This window comes from Pezoporus flaviventris, unplaced genomic scaffold (assembly GCF_033815535.1).
Source record: "Pezoporus flaviventris isolate CSIRO_AGI_PZ_B2104156 unplaced genomic scaffold, CSIRO_AGI_Pfla_v1 ptg000082l, whole genome shotgun sequence".
Taxonomy (NCBI): Eukaryota; Metazoa; Chordata; class Aves; order Psittaciformes; family Psittacidae; genus Pezoporus; species Pezoporus flaviventris.
Genome location: NW_026892630.1, coordinates 1797039 through 1821060, shown reverse-complemented (window position 1 = coordinate 1821060; position 24022 = coordinate 1797039). Strand labels below are relative to the sequence as shown.

The 24022-nt window shown below is 42.3% G+C and overlaps 1 protein-coding gene across 4 annotated transcripts in view; it reads left to right on the top strand.

Moving 5' to 3' along the window:
- The window catches only part of CMIP (c-Maf inducing protein), a 137668-nt gene extending 115429 nt beyond the window's left edge, over positions 1-22239 (top strand). For 3 of the 4 annotated variants that reach the window (XM_061475051.1, XM_061475053.1, XM_061475054.1), the window contains 11 exons: positions 6073-6138; positions 7277-7303; positions 7773-7821; positions 9001-9126; positions 11545-11661; positions 13069-13209; positions 14162-14209; positions 14938-15084; positions 16690-16795; positions 17897-17967; positions 20508-22239. In XM_061475051.1, the coding sequence (XP_061331035.1) occupies positions 6073-6138; positions 7277-7303; positions 7773-7821; positions 9001-9126; positions 11545-11661; positions 13069-13209; positions 14162-14209; positions 14938-15084; positions 16690-16795; positions 17897-17967; positions 20508-20561 (952 nt within the window). In that variant the 3' untranslated portion in view covers positions 20562-22239. The remainder of the gene's footprint in view (positions 1-6072; positions 6139-7276; positions 7304-7772; positions 7822-9000; positions 9127-11544; positions 11662-13068; positions 13210-14161; positions 14210-14937; positions 15085-16689; positions 16796-17896; positions 17968-20507) is intronic. The other variant, XM_061475052.1, reaches the window with a different exon arrangement.
- The last annotated feature ends 1783 nt before the right edge of the window (positions 22240-24022 follow it).

Below are 24022 nucleotides of genomic sequence, written 5' to 3'. Positions count from 1 at the left end.
TGTAATAAAGTTGCACTAAAACAACCCCAAAAAAACTCTCTTTGCTTTGACAGCCAGCTCTGCTACTGAGTTGCAGTATGCCTTTGGGCAAAACTGTTGTATGTCTACATTAATTATTTTTAAGCAATCAAGGATTCCATGCTTCCATTTTTTTTCAACATATATACTACGAATCTGCAACACAGTTCTTTAAATCACTGCAAATGCATCCATAAGCACACATACAGAACTGGAGGTAGAACAGGTGAATCCAAGATACTGTTCCCATTAGATTCTTGAGCAGGAAGTTGCTGAAGGCTAATTGGTTTTGTTAATTTATTTTCCCTGGCCTAGTCTCCTCTGTCTTTAGAGAACCTTGCATTGAAATAGCACAGCATCTGATTTCACTTCATCTGGTGGCTTCACACGCCCAGGTGCTACATTAAACACATCATGTATTTACTCCTGTCCCCTTGACTCTAGATGTTTTCTATAAACACTATGAACTCTCTCAGTCCTGATGCTGGCTTGCATGCTGACTCACTAAGCATTGACGGTTTTGGTTTCATCACGCAGCTGACACACACTTACAAATTCACGAATGGGCATGTTCTTCTGCACAGTCTCTCCACATTTTAAACAGTTGATATGCCAGGTGTCAATTCCCATGTAATTTCCTGCACTAAGAACTTTTATTTCACTCTGTACCTTAAAATAAGGTATTTTTTGGCTGTGTTTGGTGTCTTTTTAAAAGTCAAGCTCTTCAATACCAACAGTGAAAAACAACACAAACAGTGTTGTTGTTACAGGTTGTAGGTAGGGAGCAACTTTGTGCCATTTTCTGGCTTGTACAAGGGTAATTCTGTACACACAGGTTGTGTATACAGAATACCTGTGTATAGTGAAGGACCAGAGATACTACAAAATTGGTGCAGCTTTCCTCAGCTGGCTTGCCAGAGTCCACCTTCTGCTTGAGAAGTCACAACCTATGAGAATACAGCATGGGTTTCTAAGGTAGAGCCACTGATTTAGGTTCCCTTCCATTCTTGTTCATCCCTTGGGTTTTTTCAGACCTGAAAGCATTAATGCAGAAGTTAGTCCTGCTCCTGATTCTGCTACTGGTTTGCTGGGAGGCTTTAAATAAGTTGCTTCTTTTTGTACCTTAGTTTCCTTACTATTAAAATACAAGTAAAGGTTTTGAATGTTGATTTTTAAACTCTTAAACCAGTGATAAAAAAGCATTGTAGAAGGGCTGGTAGTTACTAACAAAAATATAAGATGATGCTGTTGTGATGCTTATTCCTTGCATGCTCAGATTCTTCTTGAACGATGGCTTTCTGATGCTCTAAATACTATTACTGTACTTAGAAAAACTGAGACTATAAAGAGAGTCGCAGAACATGCCAGTAGGAAGAAAACATTAATTACAAGACCACTGCTATCCACTAGCTGAGCTCTCAGCAGGCAGTCACTAAAATAATGTTGTAATTAATAACAGTGGTAAGCCAAACATAAATAAGTTGTTTAGCATTGAATTTAATTGTTCTTTTAGGTGTCTGACTCAATATTATCATCAAAACAAGAGAGTCACCAACAATGATATCTTTTTTACATAATTAACTTAGGACAGCAGGGAGTAATTTATTTAGGCAGATTTTAATTATTGAAAGTCTAGTAAATAAGGATTCTTAAGAGTACCTTCAGCAGAGGACATCTTACTGTTCACCGGACTCCTACACAATACTTACTTTTTTTGGGGGGAAAAAAAAGCTCTTCTAATATTGATAAAAATGTAGCAGCAGTTATTTAATAATCACTGCAATACCTCACTTTTTGCACAGAAGGATAATCGTACAGATTATCAAGTTCATTTTTGTGGCTGTTACCAGTTCACCAAGAACGTCTTTGACCCTTTTCTAATGTAGCTGAGTAACAGAACATAGCTATTGCATACTAAAGGAGACCAGAAAATGATGGCTTTAAGGATGCTGGCAGATGACGCAAAGTCAGGGCAGATTTTAAAGGGGAGACAGTCTCTAGTAGAACATGGTATTTTTGTCCTGCGCTCAAAAGTTAATCAAACTTCTGTGTCAATATTCTCTAATGCATCTGGACTCTGATAGTGTTACTGATGCCAGTCAGTGCCTCCTGAATGCTGCAAGTCTTAAACTAGTCTGTAGAAAATACAGTAAATTAATTGAAATCTTTTGTTTCATCACATTAAATTAGAGGATCTGAGAGATGCTCAGTGTTGTCCAGCGCCTACTTGCATGTTAATGTTTCCATGCATTAGAGAATTCCTTGTACAGCCAAACTTGTGCTTGAACAGCTGTACTGACATTTGCAGTAAAAGGGGCTGTGGATCCTCTTCCTTGGACTAGGACAGACCTACACTGCTCACAGTGTAATCGCATCAGGAAACAGCAATGCAAGTTTGCCCAAGGAGCCAACTTTACCCTGGTCCCAAAGACCCAAGAGGGGGGTACAAGTGTTTGGGCATCTGGAAGAGCACTTTTCTGTTCTCAGCAGCCAGGACAGGACCTGTCTAGGGCCTTTCTATGGTTCTACGTTTTCTTCTTTTGAAAAACAAGGAAGTCCTGCTCAGAGAAGGCTGGACATAAAAAGAAGCCTCACTGTTTTGCAGATAGCAGGTTTATGCCTTATATGACAGGGGGTCTGGTAGGGAATTTGGTACAGAGCAAGGGAAAGAAGGGACAAGGTACATGTCTGGAGGGCTTGGTCATCTTACTATTTGCTGATAACAGAGGAGTTACCTGAAAGATTTTTGATTGTGCCAAGCTGGAAAAACAAGCTGCTTCCACGTAGTTACTCTTTGTGTCTTTATTGCCCTCTAAAAACAGAGGGCTCTGGGCATGCAATCTCTTGGTGTTAAGACTGACAGCTTTCCAAATGCAAGCACCCACTGGAGCTTCCCCTGCCTTCCCCGCATTCCCCGATAGGTCAGTGGCATGCTCTGAATATCCCAAGTGGATTCTCTTATGTCATGTTTATCAGGGTTGCCCCGGGTTGCTAGTGTGTTTTGGATTGTTTGTGCCTCACAGGACACATGGGCAGGTTTTCATTTTGGTGAAAGGTGATCCCGGGGAAGGAAAATGTATTATGTTGGCAGGCCAATAGCGACGATGGCCTAGAGGCGAAGTCACTGCAGTTGGGGCTTAATTATTATGGTTAAGCCAGTGTTCTGGCCAGCGTAGGTTTCTGGGTAAGTAAAGCTGTGTGCAGCAGCAGGTGACTGCTCTGACAGCCTTCACCCACTTGGCACCCTGACCTACCAGCACATGGTGCTTCTCACCTTAAAAGAGCAAATCAGACCAGGTGAATACATCAGGGAGTCCTTCTCCCCCCCTTATAAGGCCAGTTTGGGATTTCAGCTGTATATTAGTGTGAGTGTTAAGCCCAGCACCCTTTGAAGAGCTCCAAAAGGAGTTTGTCACAGGTGCTCCCTACTCTTCCTGGCATGGCCTCTTTGTCTAGCTCGTAGCAGTGGTTGTTAACTGCAGCCAGAGCTAATCTATCTCCCTTTCTTTCCCCGCTTCAAAACACTTTTTCTTGTGCTAGAGCTTTGAATGGGTTGAAAAAAAAGAGAAAAGAAAAAAAGCGACTGTCTGAAGTGAAAGAAGAGTGCAAATGAGATGAGCACAGACAGAAGGAAGATGTTTTTGAAAAGGGAATAGGTGGGAGGAGGAGAAACACCGTAGGCTTTTAATAAGTAGTTTAGTTTTATTCTTGTGCTATGTTTGTTTCATGTTTCCTGGCTCAGATTGAAGGGATTACAGGCTGTGTATGTGTTATGTTCGGGTCCCATTCATGTGACCAAGTTCTGCGTGCTTCACAGGACACAGTTTTCTTCCTTTCTTCTCCTCCTGGGAAAATGAGCTATAGTTTATTATCACTGTCCTCTCACAGACCTACTCTGCAAATAGGTGCCACACATAACTCCCAGCTTCAAGAAAAGTCAGGGTGTGATGCTGTCCAATTCTGTCTGCAGTTTCACTTGGTCTTAGTCTATTACAAAGCAGCTTTTTAATTCCTCTTGCAATTTCCTTTGAAGATCATCCATGAAAAACTGATTGGTTCACATTATTACTGATCAGAACTCCACATATTGCTCAAGGAGGAATGTTAGTGGTGGAGCACTAATCTGAGATGTCACAGGACCTAAGCTTCCAGGTGGCTCTTAGGCTTCTTAGAGGCAAGATTTGTAGGTACTGTATCGCATGTGATGTGAAACACCTTTAACACCTTTGAATTTCCTAACTCAGCCTTTTCTCTCCTTAAAGAACAATAACCTGTTCTGAAAGTTGTTTGCATCTATCAATAAAAATGTGTTGGTTTTAGAGTAAAATTGGCCACAAGTTTAGTAGGAATTTCCAGAGGTATGTTTATTGAAAGTCATTAGACTTGTCAGTTCTTTGAGGACTCAAGAGCCAGCACTGATGTTGCTCCTTAAGAATACTCTACTCATGCACATAGGTTTTCTTTATGTCCATGAACATGCCTTTGTGGACTGTCCAACATAATGTGTATTATTAATTTATAGAAACTTCTGGTTTCTGTGGTTCTATAAATGGATGAGACTTTTGGAAATGCATCCATCTTCTGTTTCTCTGGGATAGAACCTTTTCTTTGCAAAAAAAAAAAAAGCATTATTTTGGAATGGTTCCTGTGCATATGTTGTCTGTTTCTAATGCTATCAGTAGTTACTGTCCATTTGAGGACATTACACTTCGTTCTATCCTAAAGAAACACCATACTTTTGAGCCAAGTTTTCCATAAGTTGCAGCCAATAATCTGACTTTTCAAACTGAAATCTAAAGGGTAGCAGCAGTAAGAGGAGGTGGTAGGCTTTGTACATTGCCTTCTACAGACATCCCAAAGTGTTTCACCCTATATGAGATTTACTGCTCTTACTTCAGTGTGTACTCATTAGTATAAATTGGAGTGAGAATGGCCTCACAAGGCAGTGCCGGGATCTGGGCTTTGGCTGGCCCTGTTTTGGTGCTGACTTTTCCAGTTCTCTTACCTTCTGTATCCTTCATCCATCCTGCAATGATTGTACTTTTCATGCAGTGCATCGGTAGGGCAGTTAGTAAGTGCTGACTAACCCCTAAATGCTTGAGATCATTTGGAGGAGAGGGATGGCAGTATGCAAAGTGTTACTGCTGCACGAGAGGCCATACCTGCTCTACCAGGTGTGCTCAAGCAGCTGGTATTTTGCAGATAGGTTGAGATGATATGCTGCCCAGATTAGTTTGCAGTGGCCAGTGCATGCAAAACATTCTCTTTATCCTAGTTTACATGAACATGCCCTTATGGATGGCTCCTCAGAGCCATACAGACCTTGCCTGCATGTATACTGGTCTGTATACTGTACACTGTCTGCAGTATGCAGTGTACTGTATACTGTCTGTATACTGACAGCAGAGATGAAAACAAAACGCATTAGCTGGGAGCTGTGGTGCTAACAGACACTTCATACTGGGTCCACTGGCCTTTGCTCTCTGCTCTGGTTATCTTCATTTATCCTCTTATACTCCTCATCACAGCGTTCCCTTCACTTGTCCCTCTCCTCTTAAGCTAAAGATTCTGTGCTGTTTGAATTGACCCATTTCTTTGTGCCAAGGTCAAAATGGATTTGGGGGGTATGTTTGTTTCTACAAATGAGCTTATGTTTTATAGCAAAAAAAACCACTCCAAAATAAAAAAACTCCAATTAAATGCAGAGCAGAGCTGTAAATAGCAATGGCCTGGTAATTGCTGTACGAACTTAGATGAAAGTATTACTTAGTGATTAATTGTCAACAGGTTTCATGAACTCTTTAAGTTGACATAAAATCAACATGAAGTCACAGTGACTCTCTGGAAGTCATTGTGAATACCAGATGTATTGTGCCTCACTCGAGAATGTGCTGGAAATTCAAAGGGAAATGTCACTGGGGATCTTTTGAGTGTCTCAGTAAAACAGAAGGGTTTTGGTGCCTGCACCAACTTTAGCTTCAAACTTTCTGAACTAACTGTTGACACACCATGTTTAAAACTTGCTAACCTGTTAACAGAATGTTCATTTTTCAGGTCAGACTATGATGACTGGAGACCAGCCCTTGCCAGCTTGCTTCAACCTATCCCATTTCCAAAGGAGTAAGTTTGCACTCTCTTAGTATTTACTGAGATATTCTTATTACTGTTGTTTTATGGTGAAATATAACGTCAAGTAAAAACTGATGGTAATAGGAGCTTCGTGCCTCTAGTGTTGATTTAAAATGAAGAGTTACTTCGAGGCAGAAGGACATCTTCATCTTCCCTTCCCATGTCTCTAAGATGATGTGGAAGAGAAAAATGGTTAACTGCAGACAGGCAGACAGGAAAGGAAAGAAAGCTGGTGCAGAGAAGAGCAGAGTGAGAGATTCAGTGGAGGAGGTGGCTTTACTGGCGTCACAGAGACCTGTATCGTTTGTATTTTGCATTAAATGAAGAAGCTACCCTACGGATCAGCCAAGCTTCCTCGGAAACCTATTAATGAGCAGTAGTGTTTATAAAATGCAGACCTCCACGGACAAACATTACAACCTGTAATTGTACAATTTGCTAGCTTATCACATCCCCTAATGACCTGATGTCTTGAATCAGAGAGGTCTAATCCTCCGTGCCAGGTTACCTGGGCTACAGCGAGAGCTTGGAGATAGGCAACAGAGGCATCATTTGCCTAAGTCAAACATGTGTCCTGGGGGAGGTGTAAACCATACCACAATGCAAGGCACTTCACAGAATGACCGCTAATTGCTTTATTGATGCATGGTGTTAATTAGTTGTGACCATACTATAATTGCACTGCAATTAAAGAATTCACTTGACCCTTCTAGGTAGCCAAAATTCTGTAATGATACAGCCTTATTGTAAGTCTTCTACTAGCTTTCTTCTGACTCAAAGCTTTCACTGCCATTAGTCTAAGTCCTTAGACAGGACTCAGGAAAAGCGACAAGATTTGTTCCAAGTAATATTTTGGTTTTCGTTCGTTTTCTCCCCTAGATTAATGAAGAAGACTTTACCTGATCTGTTTGGAAAGATTATTCTTTTTGTCTTGTGTGCTGCAGTATCTTAGCAAATCCTTTATTATGTGGAAAGAGCTGAGTAGTGGTTGTGGTTTGGTTTGGTTTGTTTTTTCTTCTTTTTCTTTTTTCTGTTTTCCCTTCCTTCCATCCTTCTTTCCATTTGTTTCTTTGTTTTTTTCCTTCCTTCCTTCTCTCAAATCCTCATAATTTTCTGTTTTAAATTTCAGGGCTCTTGCACATGAGAAATTTACAAAGTAAGTTTTGGGGGCTTGCTTGTTTTATTGAAGGGGGGTAGTTACTTAAAATACTTGTACTGGTCAATAATAGCAATGGTTCATTATTCAGTACTGTGTCTCTAATGTTTTTACCTGTGAGGGGCCGTAAGCATGTTCTGCTGATAATAAAAAGATGTAGTTTTCTTTGTAATTTACTGTGGCAGCAGTATCCCAAGGGCTAAAGGCACTGAGTGCTGATAGGGTTTACAAACGTGTTTGTCACTGCATGTCTCTGAAACCTTTTCTAGGCTATTGTGAACAGACAGTGTCCTTGGTAATCACTTTTAGCCCTCACATTTCCTTCCTGTGGAAGCAGTTCAACTTGTTTCTCTGTAAAGTGCATGAATATATATAGTTTAAAGTGTAATTGAAGAGAAATGTGACACTCACGTGAATACTGCAACCAGCAACTGCTTATTCTTGTCCTTTTACCTTTTCTTTCCCCCAGGGAACTGAAATACGTGATTCAGAGATTTGCAGAAGACCTGAGGCAAGAAGTGAGTCTATTGACAGGTTACACAGAGTATTAACAGGGGGAGCTGAAAGAATGCTTGCTCTGAAGATCTCTCCTTAAGTAGTTTGTTTCAAAAGATGGTGTGGTTTTGCTGTGCTTATGTTGCTTAGGGAGTAATAGCCGGTCAAGGCACGCGGCGTTAATATGAATGGTTTCTGGCTTTATGTATAAATGTGTTGTGACCTCCTTGTCTGGTATCAGTTGCTGTCCTTGCTCTGCAGTAAACTGCAACCAGTAAGATCTTCCCACTCTTAACCTCTGAGGGCTTTTCTTCCGTACAAAAGAAAAAAAAAAAGGAAAGCAAAATCCAGGGACCCTTACAGCTTGTGAAATGACAGGTTTTATGTGGCTGCTTTTCAGTTACATTGTGTGCAAATGACCGTAATTCCCATGAATTAGCAGGAGAAAGGGGGTGGGAGGTGTGTTACTGGAAGGAGTGCATAGCTGTAGCCTCATGGTGGCTGACTGCTGCACGTGTAGCTTGTTCAACATCATCAGCTGGAGAAAACCTTAATTAAGACTCCTCTATTAAGCTGTGGGAACAGATACAGTAATCTCTACAGTGGGCCAAATTTAGACTAATGGTAGCTTGCTAGTGCCAGTTCTTCAGTGCAGCTTCTTACGTATTCCTGTTAATTTGTGGATTTCCTTCACCCTGACTCTGGTCACATTTTATTATAGCAGGAGTAATAAGATTTTTTTAATGATTGGAAGGAGCAAGCCATTAGCCAACTGCATTTGGTGTGTAGATCACATCAGAAGTGTAGACACACATGGCGGTACAATGGGGGGAAAATGGCAGAAGCTCAGAAATTGCAGTCTTTTTGTTTCATTTTCATTTGTGGTTTTGTTTTATTTCTTTTGGGGATGGGGTTTTTGTTTTGGTTTTTCAAGTGAAAGGAGTTGTTCTAGATCAGAGCAAATTTGTGTAAAGGGAATGAAAGAAGCCATGCAATGAGTGATGATACAGCTTCCTTCCTTGCTTGTGCTGCAGAAATGATTCTGTGAGTGGAGACTTGCCTGTAGCTCTGTAGATTGGAATATTAACCGTGGATTTCCAGCAGACCCTGGTTTTATAGTGACTTCTTTTGGCCAAGCGTGGGAGACACCCGTGCTTACTGGCAGGAACTGTAACCTTCCCAATGTCTTCACTTTTTGGCAGGTCCACTCATGCTTGCTGAGTGTGCGGGCTGGCAAGGACGGCTGGTTCCAGCTCTACAGCCCTGGTGGAGTGGCATGTGATGATGATGGGGAGCTGTTTGCCAGTATGGTACGTGTCTGCCATAATGTGAGTTTAGTAACTTCTTTGCAGTAAGTAATGCGGTTTTGTCATGGTTCTGTAAACTACAAGTACGCACCAGGCTAAATCTTTATATCACCAAAGCGATTGAAATTCCTTGCAATCACAATTTGGCTAATATGTCAGCTTTCTCTTCTTGAACTTTGGTTGTTTTTGCACTGTGTAGTGCACAGAACCATGTGTATATGTATGTGTGTGTGCATATGTATTTTTGTATTTATAAATACATGTGTTTGTCTGTATAAAGAACTCTTTCAGAATATGGAATACTGGGAGGCAGGTGCAACAGACTGTTCCACACATCCACACCTATATTTTTCATTTATAGGCTACCTTGGAATTTAAAGCCAGCAGTAATATTGAATTTATCAAAGGGTGGATATATAGATATAAAAATATGTTAGCAGTTTCTCTGCCCAATTACATTGTTGTGGGGACGTATAATTAGAAACCAGCATTCTATTTCTTAGTAGTTATTTCTTTTGTAACTCTCAGAAAGACTAGACAGAAAATAATAAGTTTTAATCGCTGATGCTGCCACTGGCTTCCTGTGCAGCCTGGGTCAAGTCACGTAAGTCTCGATGTTTATTAATTCTCCATATACCAAATAAGATGGAAATGGTATTACTTCCTTTCCCTGGTAAGGGGAGTAATGTTTGTTGAAGTTGGGTGTACAGTGGAGTGACTTTCAGGGGGATCTATACGTTGTGCATCTCCCTCATGCTGAACATGCACGTCTGTTTCTGCACTTAAAACTTATTATACGCTTTAATCCAGATGGATCAGATACCTTTAAAACAGGTAATGGACAAAGACTGTTCACAAAAGGTTTCATCCCTCTTTACTGATTCTGTCTTTTATGTTTGGAAAGAAAATTTCAGAATTATATAATTTCTCCTGAGAGCTTTTGTGGTCCGCGATATTTATGAGCATCAGGAGATGGCGTGCATGAGAGCACAGTGCTAACATACATCAATACGCAGTACTCTGTGCCCTTTGCAAGGATGTTGATAAATACTTAAAGAGCTGCTAACAACTAAAGTATGGAAAACATCCTGATCACAGATGGACCTTGCGTTAAGTGGTAGCATCAGTATTTTCTATCACTGAAGAAAACCTCCTAAAAAGTTTAATGATAACTGCATGAAATTAAATCCTTCTTGGCGTTAAGCTTACTGTTTTTAAAGGATACCTTTAAAAACATGGATGCTTAAGAAAATATTTTGTGTTTTTTCTAAAGGCCTTGCTGGTAATGAAGCCACGAGGAAGAAGAATTGCATGGTAGCACATGATCTGCATAGAACTGACCCCACCATGGCGTGGTTGTGATATTTTCAGCAGTGTTGAACATAGTCCAGGCAATACTATGAACCAGGGGAACCACAGAACGTATTTACAAGTTTATTGTAATGTAGACTTAACTGTAGTTAATGGAGCTCTTACTGCCCAGGTCACTGGAAACTACAAATTGTCACACAGTGCTCTGCCAGCAAACTGGTGAATCAGCTGTCTGGGCCATAAAATAGGACTTTAGCTGGGAAACTGAAATTGTCTGCAGCTAATCTCTAGGGCTTTTCAATGGGAGAGAATATTGCCAGTATCTTTTGTGAGAAGAGACTCTTTAACGTTTCATTTGTAAAAGTGGCTTTGCATTTCTGCCATAGGTGTTACTATGTGATATCATCCGATGCTCTCTGGAGGTAGAAGTCTGCGGGACAGTGTTGTCAACTAGTGGACTCAAGAGAGTTTTACTCAGGCAGTGTTCTCAGCATTTCTTTCCTTTCAGAGAAAACTGAGCAAGAGAGAAAGCAAGATAATGACACAAGAGCATGTGAAAGCACATGAAGTCATCTCTGACTTAGGGCTCAGGACTGCTTTCTTAAGGCATTCCTTCCTTTCCCAGTCAGTTCCTGTCTGCTCATTCCAAACAGGTGATTTTGTCTGTCACCACCCTTGAACCAAGGCTAGTGTTCAGCCAGCACCAGTGCCTTTTACCTAGGCATCCAGCCCACACAACCCTTGCTCACCAGCTGCCACTTCCAGAGAAACTGGACTGCAAACAGATGTGAAGGAAGAGTCTCCTGTGGTTCCCCTGGGGCTGGGTTCATTGTGTTACTAGGGATGGGGACAATTGCACAGCTGCTTTGATGTTTCCTGGGGAGCCTGTATCAGGCCTCTGTCAGCTGCGCTCCTTCATGGAGGAAAACTACCCACTCCCTCAGATCTCACTAGGTATCACTTCCAATCAGCAATAAAGCTGTTGAGAGATTGCAACCATAATGGTAATGAGGGACCCCTTTTCTTTAGATTTGTCTACGTTTTGTGTGACTGTCTAACAATGTCGCTTCCAGAGGTACATATGTTTCTTAGGCTAACGCCTCTAATTTAACTCTGTTTCTCAAATAGGTGCATATTTTAATGGGATCCTGCTATAAAACAAAGAAGTTTCTGCTTTCGCTGGCTGAAAATAAACTGGGACCTTGCATGCTGCTGGCCTTAAGGGGTAACCAGACAATGGTTGAGGTAAGCCCTAAACATATGTGGTTATGGTTTATGAGCAGTGTTCAGGTTTCACACTGCCTTTCCCAGAATTAGGTCTAGTGGAACTGTAGAAACCAAGCATAATGGAATATTGTTGTTCTGCAGTGCAAATTATATGAACAGTGAGTGCAAGAATATTTGGAGAGAGATTGTTTGCTCTAAGTCAATTGGAGAGGCTAAGTTGGGAAATAAATGGCAATCCATGATAATGTAGTCTGTGGTGAGGGGTCAGAACTCAGAACCGCAAGGCTTTTCCATGACTAAAATCCTGATGTTTGTCTTGCCACGTGCAAAATGAACAATGCGTAAGTACTGCATTTACAAAACCTTATTTACTTGCATTAATAAACTGATTTTTGGGTGCCTATGATTGGTTATTTTTGTTGCACTAATAGTTTAAACATATTTTTCTGGATTGCTTTGAAGATCTTTCTTGATAAATGCCATCATGCATTTTAAATGGAAATAGAGCATGGTTAAATAGGTGGAAGAAATTACAGTTTTTCCTTGAGCTAGATCTGTGTGTGTGCTAATTTAATCCAGTAAATAACAGAGTGCACTGTGTGAATTTGAATATAATTTTGCTTGATTTTTTTTTATTAAAGGTAATTAGAATGATGCAGGGAATAAAAGCTTTGCATTCTAATTGCAATGGCATGATGTGTGGCTGGAAACGCAGGGCAGCATGAGGGGTGCAGCTTGTGTCCTAAGCCCATGCAACCCATTGGAATCATTCCCTGGTGTCTAACTTGCTCCTGTGCAGCACCTATGGCAGCCTCTTGCCCAGGGGGGAGTGAGGCATATTCCCAGTGAGATGTAAGGTGTTCTGGCCACAGCAGCAAGCTCCCAGCATCACCATTTCTTGGAGCCTCCCTGACCTTTCCTTAACCTGCCTTGCAGACAGGATACACTGGACCTGCATTCTGCTCGCGCTTAGGGACAGAAAATCCAGCACTTAGGGAGCTGCTTTGCTCTGCTACTGATGTGCTGATGCTGATATCCCAAGTGTGCCAATCTGCAGTCTAGCCAGTGTACCTGGGAAATACTGGATCGATTGTACCTGTTCTGAATCAGGCTGTGGCATGGATCCATCTTCCAGGACTGATGCAAAGTAATTGCGCCTCTCAGTCAGAAGGAATGAGCACTAATGGAAGACAGGGTAGATAGTCTGACTTTCAGACATTAGAGTTCATTCTTTACGAATAAAAATTGGTTTCTTGTGTTGGAAGGTCAGCAAAGGTTGCTGTGATCCTCTCATCTAGCCTGAATAATGCGTGCTCTCAGAACTTACCCAAGTAATTTAAACTACATGGACAATGTAATTAGGATATTTGGAACCAGCTGAATATAAATACTGCGGTGACCACTCTTCTTTCTTTCTGCTGCTAGATTTTATGTCTGATGCTGGAATACAACATCATTGAAAATAATGACACCCAGCTCCAGATCATCTCTACCCTGGAAAGCACAGACGTGGGAAAGAGAATGTATGAACAGCTGTGTGACAGGCAGAGGGAGTTAAAAGAGCTGGTATGTCACCGGGCATGCAGTATTGCCATAGCACATTGTGGTCTGTCCTCTCCAGAAATGGAGGTACAAAAGAAAGACAAGCAGGGTGTGAAATTCCCAGTTAACAACAGGATGGGAGCAGTATTTGGAGGATTTTACTGTGAATATATATACTGTGTGATATTTACTGATGTGTCTAATCCCATACTATGTTTATGAATGATATTCAATAACCTGCTTAGAATCTGTGTGAAAGAAGGTGAAATCCTGATGTCTCAAGATCTTGCAAGTCAGCTTGTCGAATTCTGCCACCTTTTGACGTATGAATAGCAAACGGTTCTAGTGCTGGCCAGCATTTCTTAATGCTGTGACATTCATAACATTTCATGAGATGGTCTTTAGGTCTAGTTCTCAGAGCAAGAGCCTATGAGAAAAAGATTCCCCCCCTCTTCCCCCCCCCCCCCCCCCCCCCCAGTTTTAAAGATGGGATCTACAATTTGAGTGCTCTCATTACCACTTTTTCACCTATGCAGACATACCCACAATCTTCCCTCTTTCACACTTGTATTTGTTGTCTTTAACCCCTGCCTGAAATGCATATGCTTTTTTTAAAGCCAGACAAATGATTTTATCAGCTGTGCAGCCTCAACCCCTTTGTTATCTTAGCCCAGCATTTTAAGGCAGTTTTCTTTAAAGTGAAAGTAACCAAGTAATGGAAGGCTGAATCAGACAAAATGCTGACCCACAGCATGAAGCTGTATTTAGTGGACGTCCCCTGGGTAGCAACAGGCCTGCATCTAGCACGCTCAGGAAAGAATCTGTCAGTGCAGAAAGAGCAGGGACAGAGTGGAAGGGCTGGCAGGGAGCTTTGAAATTGGAGTAGGGTTTGCCCTAGTGTTGAGCCTGATAGACTTCAGATGGTCTGAAATGTAGAATGGCAGCTTGTTTGACCAAAATATCTTCTGTCTTACAGCAAAGAAAAGGTGGTCCCACAAGATTAACACTGCCATCCAAGTCCACCGTAAGTTAATCACGTCAATAGAGAAACAAGCTTTATCTTAACATATTTAGACACTTGGTTTATATTTGCCATGTGGCACAGGGGTTTTGGTGAGTTGAGAGGGGAGTCATGCACTCTCTCTGTCAACACAACTGGAGTTTACACAAGTAAGGGTGTATTTCCATTCTTGGGCCTGTGCAGCAGTTTCCAATAGAAGTCGAAGCCTCAGTCTGTCAGGTTTATACTGGCATGCAGATTTGGAATGGTAGATTTTGGGGAAGAATTTTGCATTAAAAAAAAAAAAGGAGATTTCACAATATCCAGTTCTGGATCTTAGACATGTAGGTCTGCAAGAGACCCATCACTGTTGCAGTTAAGGCTGGTGTAAACCCAGACTAACTTCACTGAGGCCAAGTGATGGTCCTGGGTATGGTTTGGATCTAGAACCTGCAGTGAAACATTAAGTTAAAAGGCCCACTGAAGCCTTTGTGTCTCATAAGGATACACACACAAAGAACACTTCAGTCCTTGTGTCTGGATAAGTTTTTCCCAGGGTATATAAAGCAACACTGCCACAAGAGCCCAGCTGCCTGCCAAACAAACCGAAACTTCTCTGTGTGGTTCTCTATTACTGTAAACAAGTCTTATAATTGTGCAGCTCCTGCTGGTTAACAGTATCCGTGATACCGCTGCACGTTGCAGGCTGAGGAGTCGATAGTCTTGCTCATCCATCTCTGGTTTGCTTTCAGGATGCAGACCTGGCCCGCTTACTAAGCTCAGGATCTTTTGGGAATCTGGAAAACCTCAGCCTGGCCTTTACCAATGTGACAAGTGCTTGTGCTGAGCACCTCATTAAACTGCCTTCTCTCAAGCAGCTGAACCTGTGGTCAACTCAGGTAAGTGCTTTGCAGACTGAAACTCAGAGCAGGAACCAGTGCTGACTAGTTCTGAAATTTCACATTACATCAGCAGGAGAAGAGAGTGTGAAGAGGCTTGTTTAGAATGAGTTTGTCTTTGTGCTATTTTTACAGGGCCTGTCTATGGTCTAGTTCATCTTGGAGGCTGGTTTTTCTTTGCCACCTTTTTTTTTTAATTATTTCTTCCATTTTATTTTCAGTTATAAAGGAGCTGCTGCTTGGGTTGGATGTTCCAGTTGGCTGTTGTTGATACTGTGTATTTTGCTGTGCTGCTTTTTATCTGAGAAGCACTTATGCTTTCACCCATTTGGGGTGACAAAAAGGAGTCTGTGCAGCTCATCTGGTCAAGTGAAGCAGAGTCTTTACAGTGCAGGCAGTGAACTGCTCTGAATGCTGATCAACCAGAATTTGTTTAAAAACAACAGCAACAAAAAGAAACTCAAATAATGAATAAATGGAAGGAAACTATAAATGAGAATGTGGGAAGGAAACTATAAATGAGAATGTGGTTATTCCCTGCCCATGGCAGGGGGTTTGGAACTGGATGATCTTAAGGTCCTTTCCAACCCTAACTATTCTATGGTTCCATGATTCTATTTTGTAAGCAGAAAGAAGCCAAGTTAACTGAATAAATTATTCAGTTGTTAATTGAAAGAGCTTTTTAAGTTAAATTTTTCTTCTACATTTCCCTGCTGGTTTTGGTCTCTGAGGTTCTCCATTGAACAGGTTTTCCCCATTTTCTGTTAGCACCTATTTGCAGTGCTCACTGAAAATAGTTTATTCTCAGTGCAACCACAAAAGCAGCATTTTTTTTCCCCACCCAAATGTCATGTAAATAATCTTGTTTTGTTTTCCTAACTACTTTTGTATCCCAGAAATTTCCTCTTTTTTTTGTGGGGAATATGAAGTCCAATCTGATTGCTTGCTTGTTTTAACACTGCCTTGTGTCTCCTCCAGATTTGTTCTAACAATGTAACTTTGGGATTTGAAAACTTTGATGCTTCTTGCTCGAAATGGGTTTGATTTTACTGGACAAAGAGCCTGCTTTTTGTATCATCTTTTTTTTTAATTATTAAAAAAAAAAGTTTAAATTCCATTTATTTTGTGATATCCTGGTTTCCATTAATCTAGGATTTAGCAACAACAGAAACCAAGTGGGTCAGTAGAACAATTACCAATCAATAGTGCATTGTTCTTGAGACCAAAATAGCTAATTAATACCACTTGCATTATGCTCTTGTTTTGTGATGTGGTTGGGAACTGACTGAGCCTGCCATAACCATCTTGTATAGCCCTGGTGGGAACGCCCTCATACAAAGTCCAGACTTCAAAGGCACCATTCTGATTAAATGATGGCCTGTGGTTAAGTGTGCACAAGTCACTTAATTTTTCTGTTCCCCATCTGCAAAAGCAGGGATAGATCTATTTGCTTTCTCTCCTGTCACTTGAGACACTGGTAAACAATCAGAGTGTGGCTTTGAGGACTGATCTGCAAACCTCGTTTCAATGTGCCGTGTTTGCACCGAGCAGCTCGCACGTGATGTTCATGCACTGTTTGAAAGCAGTTCTGCTTTTGCCCCACAGTTTGGAGACGCAGGGCTGCGGCTTCTCTCTGAACACCTCACGATGCTGCAAGTGCTCAACCTCTGCGAGACGCCTGTCACAGATGCTGGGCTGCTGGCACTTAGTTGTAAGTGACCAAAATAAGCTACAGAGGAAAATGACATGGGTTCGGAGGAATTCACGTGGGTTCAGACAGAAGATTGATTTCTCGGCTGCCACGGCGCTGCTTCCGCAGGGATTTAGGACAGGCTTTGGTTGTGTTTGGGTTTAAACTTCCCTCCTCCCTGCCTGCTCAAGTGGCTGGGCTGTTAAGCTGCAGGCAGGGGAAGCAGGATGATGATCTGAGCCCAGTGCTCAGCGGGCTTTGCTGTCCAAGACTCTACTCTGGCTCTGCCTCTGACTTTACCAGCGGCACTTGTCTCAATCTCACGTGGTGACCTGTTGCCCTGAGACTTCTCAGCTTTGTTTTGTGTGCGGTGTCCCCTCAGGTGGCAGTCTGACCTTGTGATGCAGGAGGGGAAGATTGCAAAACCACGTAGCAAGTTATTAGTGAGTTTTGCAACTGTGAGCAGCAGGTTTCGTACCCTCTCTGGCCCTTTTTTGTTTCTTCTTTCTGGGGAGGTGAAACTCTTGCTATTTAAATAGGGTGAGGCAGAGCAGGGCCATCTAAGCAGCATTCAGGATTCCCCCGTGCACTGCGAGCTGCTCGATGTGCCAGAATGAAACCCTTTCCTACATAGTGTATTATAAACCTCGCCTGTTGGGTTTAAAGGGCTCCTTTAATAGGCTTGATCCTACACAGACATGCCAGACAGGCCAGTAGTTATGGCTCATCTTAGGAAACTATTCTGCTAAGTACTGGAGCCTAAAATGGAAATGGGGGGAGGGAGGACTGCTGGATCAGCATGGCCTCTGCGTGCACCGTGCACTGAGAACGGGCACTGTGCAGAATAATGTGCAGGAAACTGATTATGAGAAGTTGCCTGAACTCCTTTGAAGTCAGCAAACTTAAGCATATGCTTAATGGCCCTTCCTAAATAGGGACTTTTTCCTGGATGAGGGCCCAAACAGCTGTTTATCCATTTGTACTTCTATATTTTACACTATTCAGCTTTTTCCTGAGTGCACCGCACACAGTCGTGTCTTGTTTATTCTTTGACCTACCGTAAGCTTGATATTTTAAGAAAATGCAGCATGATCATAAATATCTGTGTGTTTTCTGTTTTAGCCATGAAGAGCCTGTGTAGCCTGAATATGAACAGCACCAAACTTTCAGCAGATACCTACGAAGATCTCAAGGTATTTCTGAATTGCACCCACGAAAGATGAAAAGTAGCTGGACCACAAGGACTTGCACATTTTGCAAGTGCCTGGTAGTAGTGCCTAGGGCAGAGAGAACTGGTCCTGTGGAGTGGATAGCATGAGAGCCATCTGAAGAGGGGGAACTGGATTGTTTTGGGGAGGTGATGACTGAAAACAGCATTGTGAGGTTGCTGGCTTTGACTGACTCAGGAAACAGTTAATATGCTGAATAGATGAGTATGAGATGAAATCAGAAACTGAGTCTTTTCACCAGTGCTATCAACAGTAAAGATTTCAGAAACAGGAGCATATTGTTTGTTTCTGGTGAGGGTACAGTAGAATCTAGTTCACACCACCAGAGCTGTGTCCTGTACTCTTAACAGGATCAAAAGTAATGTGGGTGAACAGCATTACGGAGCCTTGATGCAGAATGCAAAGGGAGAATTAAAAGCATTGGAAAAGGTACAGGTTTATCTTTGATACCTTTTGGACTGGACCTGGGCTTTAAACAGAAATGCCTGCACAAATGCCCAGCTCCTGAGTTTGACCTGTGAGATATGTACTATGAATTTACAGCTGCCCTAACAAAATGGTGTCAAGAACTAGAATGTAGCTGTGGGAGGGGAATAGCCCAGGTGGTTTCAGGCAAAGACTGCCTGAGATGTGTTGGCTTTCATGACTTTAGGTGGACTTCAGCTTCACTCTGATGTTGCTTGAGTTGCATCTCCCAAAGTCTTACCCTATAAACTCAAGGGCTGAAGAAGATACTCAACATTATGTTGTCTTGTGTGTTGAAACCTTCGATTGTGCCAGGCTTACAAACTTGGGTTGAGTTTCGAACTTGAGGCAAGTCCTGAAGCTGCTCTGCTTTCTAACTGCAGCATCTCTCTTTGGTTCTGGCTGTGGAGCCAGGGCTACCCTGGGGACTTGGTTGCAATGCTGCTAGGGTGGATTTTTCAAGATCAGGTTTTCAAAGCTTGTGTCACAATTGTATATGCAAAGAAGTCGCCCTTGGAATTAACAGCTGGTTTGCAGATGGGTTCACACAATGGAGCCTCAAGCGTTTACAGACAATCGAGGTCAATGCTGCATTTGGCCTAGGGCTCTGAAATCAAGTCTCTTGAAATGCTCCCCTAGTCCTACCCCTGCTTCTGAGCCCCTTTGCCGCTAAGTTCGTACCGAAACTCATGTTTTCCTAACCAGTTCCCTCTGCTCTGGTATTGCATTAACAGTCCTTAGCAGCAACTGAGAAAGTGACTTGCCAGGGCAAACAGCAAAACTGGCTGTGAGCAAAGGCCTGATGATTGCAGAGAATTAAAAAAGCTGAGGAAACTTGTGCGTCACTTTTTCCCCCCTCTCACCTCTTTCATTGAGATTTATCTAAGTGGCCATTTTTGTCAGAGCTCTGTGTGTTCAAAGGGAGGGTAATAGTTTCTTCCCCTGGGGCACATGGTTGTAGGTCTGTTGGGAACAGCTCAGACTTCAAAGAACACGTTTTTGATACAAATCTTTCCTTCTTCTGCCCTTGGTCTGCGAGAGCACTTGGGGCACATGCCAGTGATGACATTTCCTCTCCCTTCTCCATCCCTCACCCCACTAAACACGCTTGCACACACACAGACGCCCACATATGTACCAGGCAGGCTGAACCAGACAATAAATAAACACCCACTACTGAAGTCATTATTGCCTAACTGAAAAATTATTTGCTGGCAGTGTCTGTAGGATTATGACTAGCTCTTATCAAAATATGCATGCACATAAATCAAGGAGTGAGGTAATAATGACTCCTAGAAACTTCCAACTCCTCAATTATGCCCTAGCCTAATTAAATGTGTTTGTTTGTTTTGAGAGAATTAGCTATACGATTATGGTCAGGGAGCACGGAAACAGGATCGGCAAGTGGGAACCCTCCAAACACCAGATTTGCCTCTGCCTCGCGCAGGGTAATTGAGGAACAATACGATCAACAGCAGTGAGTTATGGAAAGGAGACTACAAAGACACCAGAAGTTGATAAAACACACTCAGATGGTTTTAATACATGGAGGGAAAAATCGAGCAGTGACTGAGTGGAGGCTGAAGAAGTAGCGTGTGGCTGTTTGCTGCAGTTTGACAGACAGGTTTTCATAGAATCATGGAATGGTTTGGGTTGGAAGGAATTAAAGCTCACCCAGTTCCAACCCCCTGCCATGGGCAGGGACACCTTCCACTAGAGCAGGTTGCACCAAGCCCCGTTTTGCTAAGCCTGTATATAATGAAGGAGACCTGATCTGGACCTGGTGACTGATGCATGGATGCTACCAAAGCCACTAGTTGGACTTGGTCCTGTGTGTCCATGAAGGCTCTGCACTGTGTCCCTTCATTAACACCTGTGTGCTCCACCTGTACTCTGCTGGGTGTAGTGCATCTCCCTGCACTTTGTGGCCTATAGAGCCACCCTCCCAGGATCCTGATGGTATGGATTTGCCAGGAACTTTATCCCCGAGTCCTAAACACATGTCATTAATTCTGCCTTTTCCCTACCCTCCCGCACAGGCGAAACTACCCAATTTGAAGGAAGTGGATGTCCGCTACACCGAAGCGTGGTGAAATCTCTGCCTCCGACTCTTCTCTTTTGCTTCTTGCGAGGAGGAAAGGATTTTTAAAACAAACAGAGAAAAAACAAACTAAGAAATAACTTTTGTCTAATCCCTGTAGAGCAGTGAGTTTTGGGGATTTGGTGTCAGGAGTTGTGGTTGTGGGGGAGAGGAGTGGTGTTGTGTGTGTGTGTGTGTTGGGGGGGGGACAGGGCAAGCCTGGACCCAGATGGATTCTTTCAGCTTTGTGATTTCACGAATCTACATAAATTTAAATAGAAAAGTAAAAAAAAAAAAAAAAAAAAAAAAAGAAAAAAGAAAAAAAAACAACTTTGTAGCAGCAAGAGGATTATAAAGAAGAAAAAAAAGACAAAACAAAAAAAAAACCTTTGTGGGTTTTATTTGCCTTTGTGTTTTATGCGGTGTGGAGAAAAAAAAAGAATAATTCGTTTGTTGTTATTTGCCTGGGTTTTCTTGGCTGGCGCCCAGGTAGTCAGAACTCTGCCACCAGTTCTGCTCCAGAAAATCCAACTTACAGAAATCTCAAGAGGAGAAAACCAAAACCAGTATGATTTTCACCTCCCCCCCCTTGTCCTGCAGTTGTTACACAAAGTAGTTGTTTTTCTTTTTTGTACATAAGATTTACATTATGCACCTATTTAAGAAAATGGTTCACAAATAACAGGTCTGGGACCTGTCTTTTATTTATGAGTTGTTAATTCTTTTACCTTTTCTTTCTTTTTTTTGTGTTTAGAACTGTATAAACTAGTTTGCTGTCTTGTTACTAGTATTTCTTTTTTTTAAAGGATTTGTCCTCTTTGAAGAATTGCCTTTCAGTAATGCATACTGTATTATACTCTCTCTCTGTCACGACATTCATCACATTGTCCTTTCTGACTTCGAAATGCCTCTACTGTTATAAGATATTTCCTTCCTGTTACCAAGTAGGAAGGAAAATATCTCTCATGGGGTTATAGCTGTAGGGGGAAGGGTGCAGAGATTAATACAAGCCACATTTCCTTCTGAAGCCTATAAGCTTTTTCTAGTCTTTTAAACTGTGTCAGGTTTAAATGTGGGGATAGGAACGAGATACCGTGTATTTTGCCAATGGGGTATTCGCCAAACTCTGTAGCTTTTACAAGTTGCCTCTGTTGTTTTCTGTGTACGTCCAATATTTCAGAAAGAGAAAAAAAAGCTCTCCCTCCATGTTGTGCATCAGTTTGTTCTGTTCCCCCCCCTCCCCTTCCCTTTCCCTCACTACCTGTTCTGTGCACGCATTGTTCTGCATGTTCCTCTGGGGAGACTGAAGAAATAGCGTTGTTGCTGATCTGATAGCTCTGACCTGTCTGTAATGTGACTGCTACATTTTTCAAACTCCACAATTGCTTAGAAGGTGATTTTTTTAATAATTGTGGTTTCTTTTATATCTGCGCTGTCGACTCCTTTTTTTCATAATGAGCCTTTGTTGTACAGACCTGCTTATTTAAAAAAAGCAAACCAAAACAAAATGATGTTTTCTTTCTTCTGTTTTAACACCTTCATTTCTTTATTTTATTCTTCAGCACCTCAAGGTTTCACATGCAGCCATTTTTTTTTTAATATATAAAAATATATTATATTTAATCTTATTCAGTGGAAGCCAAGCTTTTGGGTTTTGTTGTTTTGGTTTTGTTTTCTATAGGTTTTTTGTGTGTTTTTTGTTTTTGCTTGTTTGTTCTCTTTTTTGTTTTGTTTTGTTTCAGTTTTATTTTATTTTATATTTTATTTTTAACCTCTGTTGCTGCCCAAATCATGAGGTTTCCATCTTTTTTTTTCTTTTTTTTCTTTTTTTTTTTTAATGAGTGAAAGGGGAATTGAATTTTAACTCAAGTAACGTGCCAGGTTTCCCCCCCTTCAAATCCCAAGCTGTATGAAGATGCAGTACGGGAAGAAAGAATAAAACAAATTAGAAGAAAAATTAAGCCAACATTTTCCTTAGCACTGTTGCTTTTACCAATGGTTTACTACTACTGTTCTGTAGCTGTGTACAAAGAGATGTGAAATAATTTCAGGCAAAAATAAACTGTAAGTGAGTATCTTTTAGCTGCGTGCTTTGTGTTTTCTTTCTCTGGCCCAGTGATGTGGGGATGCTGTGGGAGGTACGGAGCTGGAGGGTCATGGCTTCATGAGGATGGGGCCTCAAGGAGCCATGGGCTTTCACAGCTTGCTCCATGCTGCTTTCATAGAAGCATAGAATCACAGAATGGTTTGGGTTGGAAAGGACCTGAAGATTATCTAGTTCCAACTCCCGCTGCCATGAGAAGGGATGCCTCCCACTAGACCATGTAGCCCAAGGCTCCATGTAGCCTGGCCTTGAACGCTGCCAGGGATGGAGCATTTGCCACTTCTTTGGGCAGCCTGTGCCAGTTCCTCACCACCCTCACAGTAAAGAACTTTCTGCTTATAAAGAACTTTATCTCTAACCTGAACTTCCCCTGTTTCAGTTTGCACCCATCACCCCTTGTCCTGTCACTACAGCCCTTGATGAACAGCCCCTCTCTGGCATCCTTATAGGCCCCCTTCAGACGCTGGAAGGCTGCTATGAGGTCTCCACGCAGCCTTCTCTTCTCCAGGCTGAACAGCACCAACTTCCTCAGCCTGTCTTCATACAAGAGGTGCTCCAGTCCCCTGATCATCCTCGTGGCCTCCTCTGGACTTGTTCCAACAGTTCCATGTCCTTTTTATGTTGAGGACACCAGAACTGCACACAATGCTCCAGGTGAGGTCTCACAAGAGCAGAGCAGAGGGGCAGGATCACCTCCTTCGACCTGCTGGTCACACTCCTTTTGATGCAGCCCAGGATACGGTTGCTTTCTGGGCTGCGAGCGCACACTGAAGCCAGCTCATGTTCATTTTCTCATCAACCAACACTCCTGCTCTGTGCACCTCGGTGTGCCTCAGTACTGCCTCTCTCCTCCCATCTGCAAAGCAGAGCACCAGGGGTTGTTTTCCACCAGTCATCAGATTTCGAGGCACCAGCACCTACAAGGAACAGTCCTTGGGCAACATGGTCTAGTGCAAGGGAGTTGGAACTAGATGATCTTAAGGTCTTTCCCAACCATAACCTATGATTCTGTGATAGGTGGAGAATCAGGACAGTTGTGCTTCTGTGCAGCCAGTTCTTGCATCCCTACCCTAGACCAGTTATCTCTGCACTGTTCCTAATCCTTCCCAGGCTCCGGGAGTCCTTGCACTGGCCATCAAAAGAGCTGCATTTGTGGTCTGGGTTTTGTTCTCACTGTTTGCCTGAAGTCTGAAGTAGTACTGGGAACACTGGGGCATACCCAGACTCGGGACGGGTTTCTGTATGTTAAGGTGTGTTTCAGGGCAGCTTCCAGTTACGAACCTGCTGCATTTGCAGTCTGCTCACTGCCCTTGATAAAACACACTGGTGTGCGGGCTGGGCTCCAGCAGAATATCCAGCTGAAGCTTCAC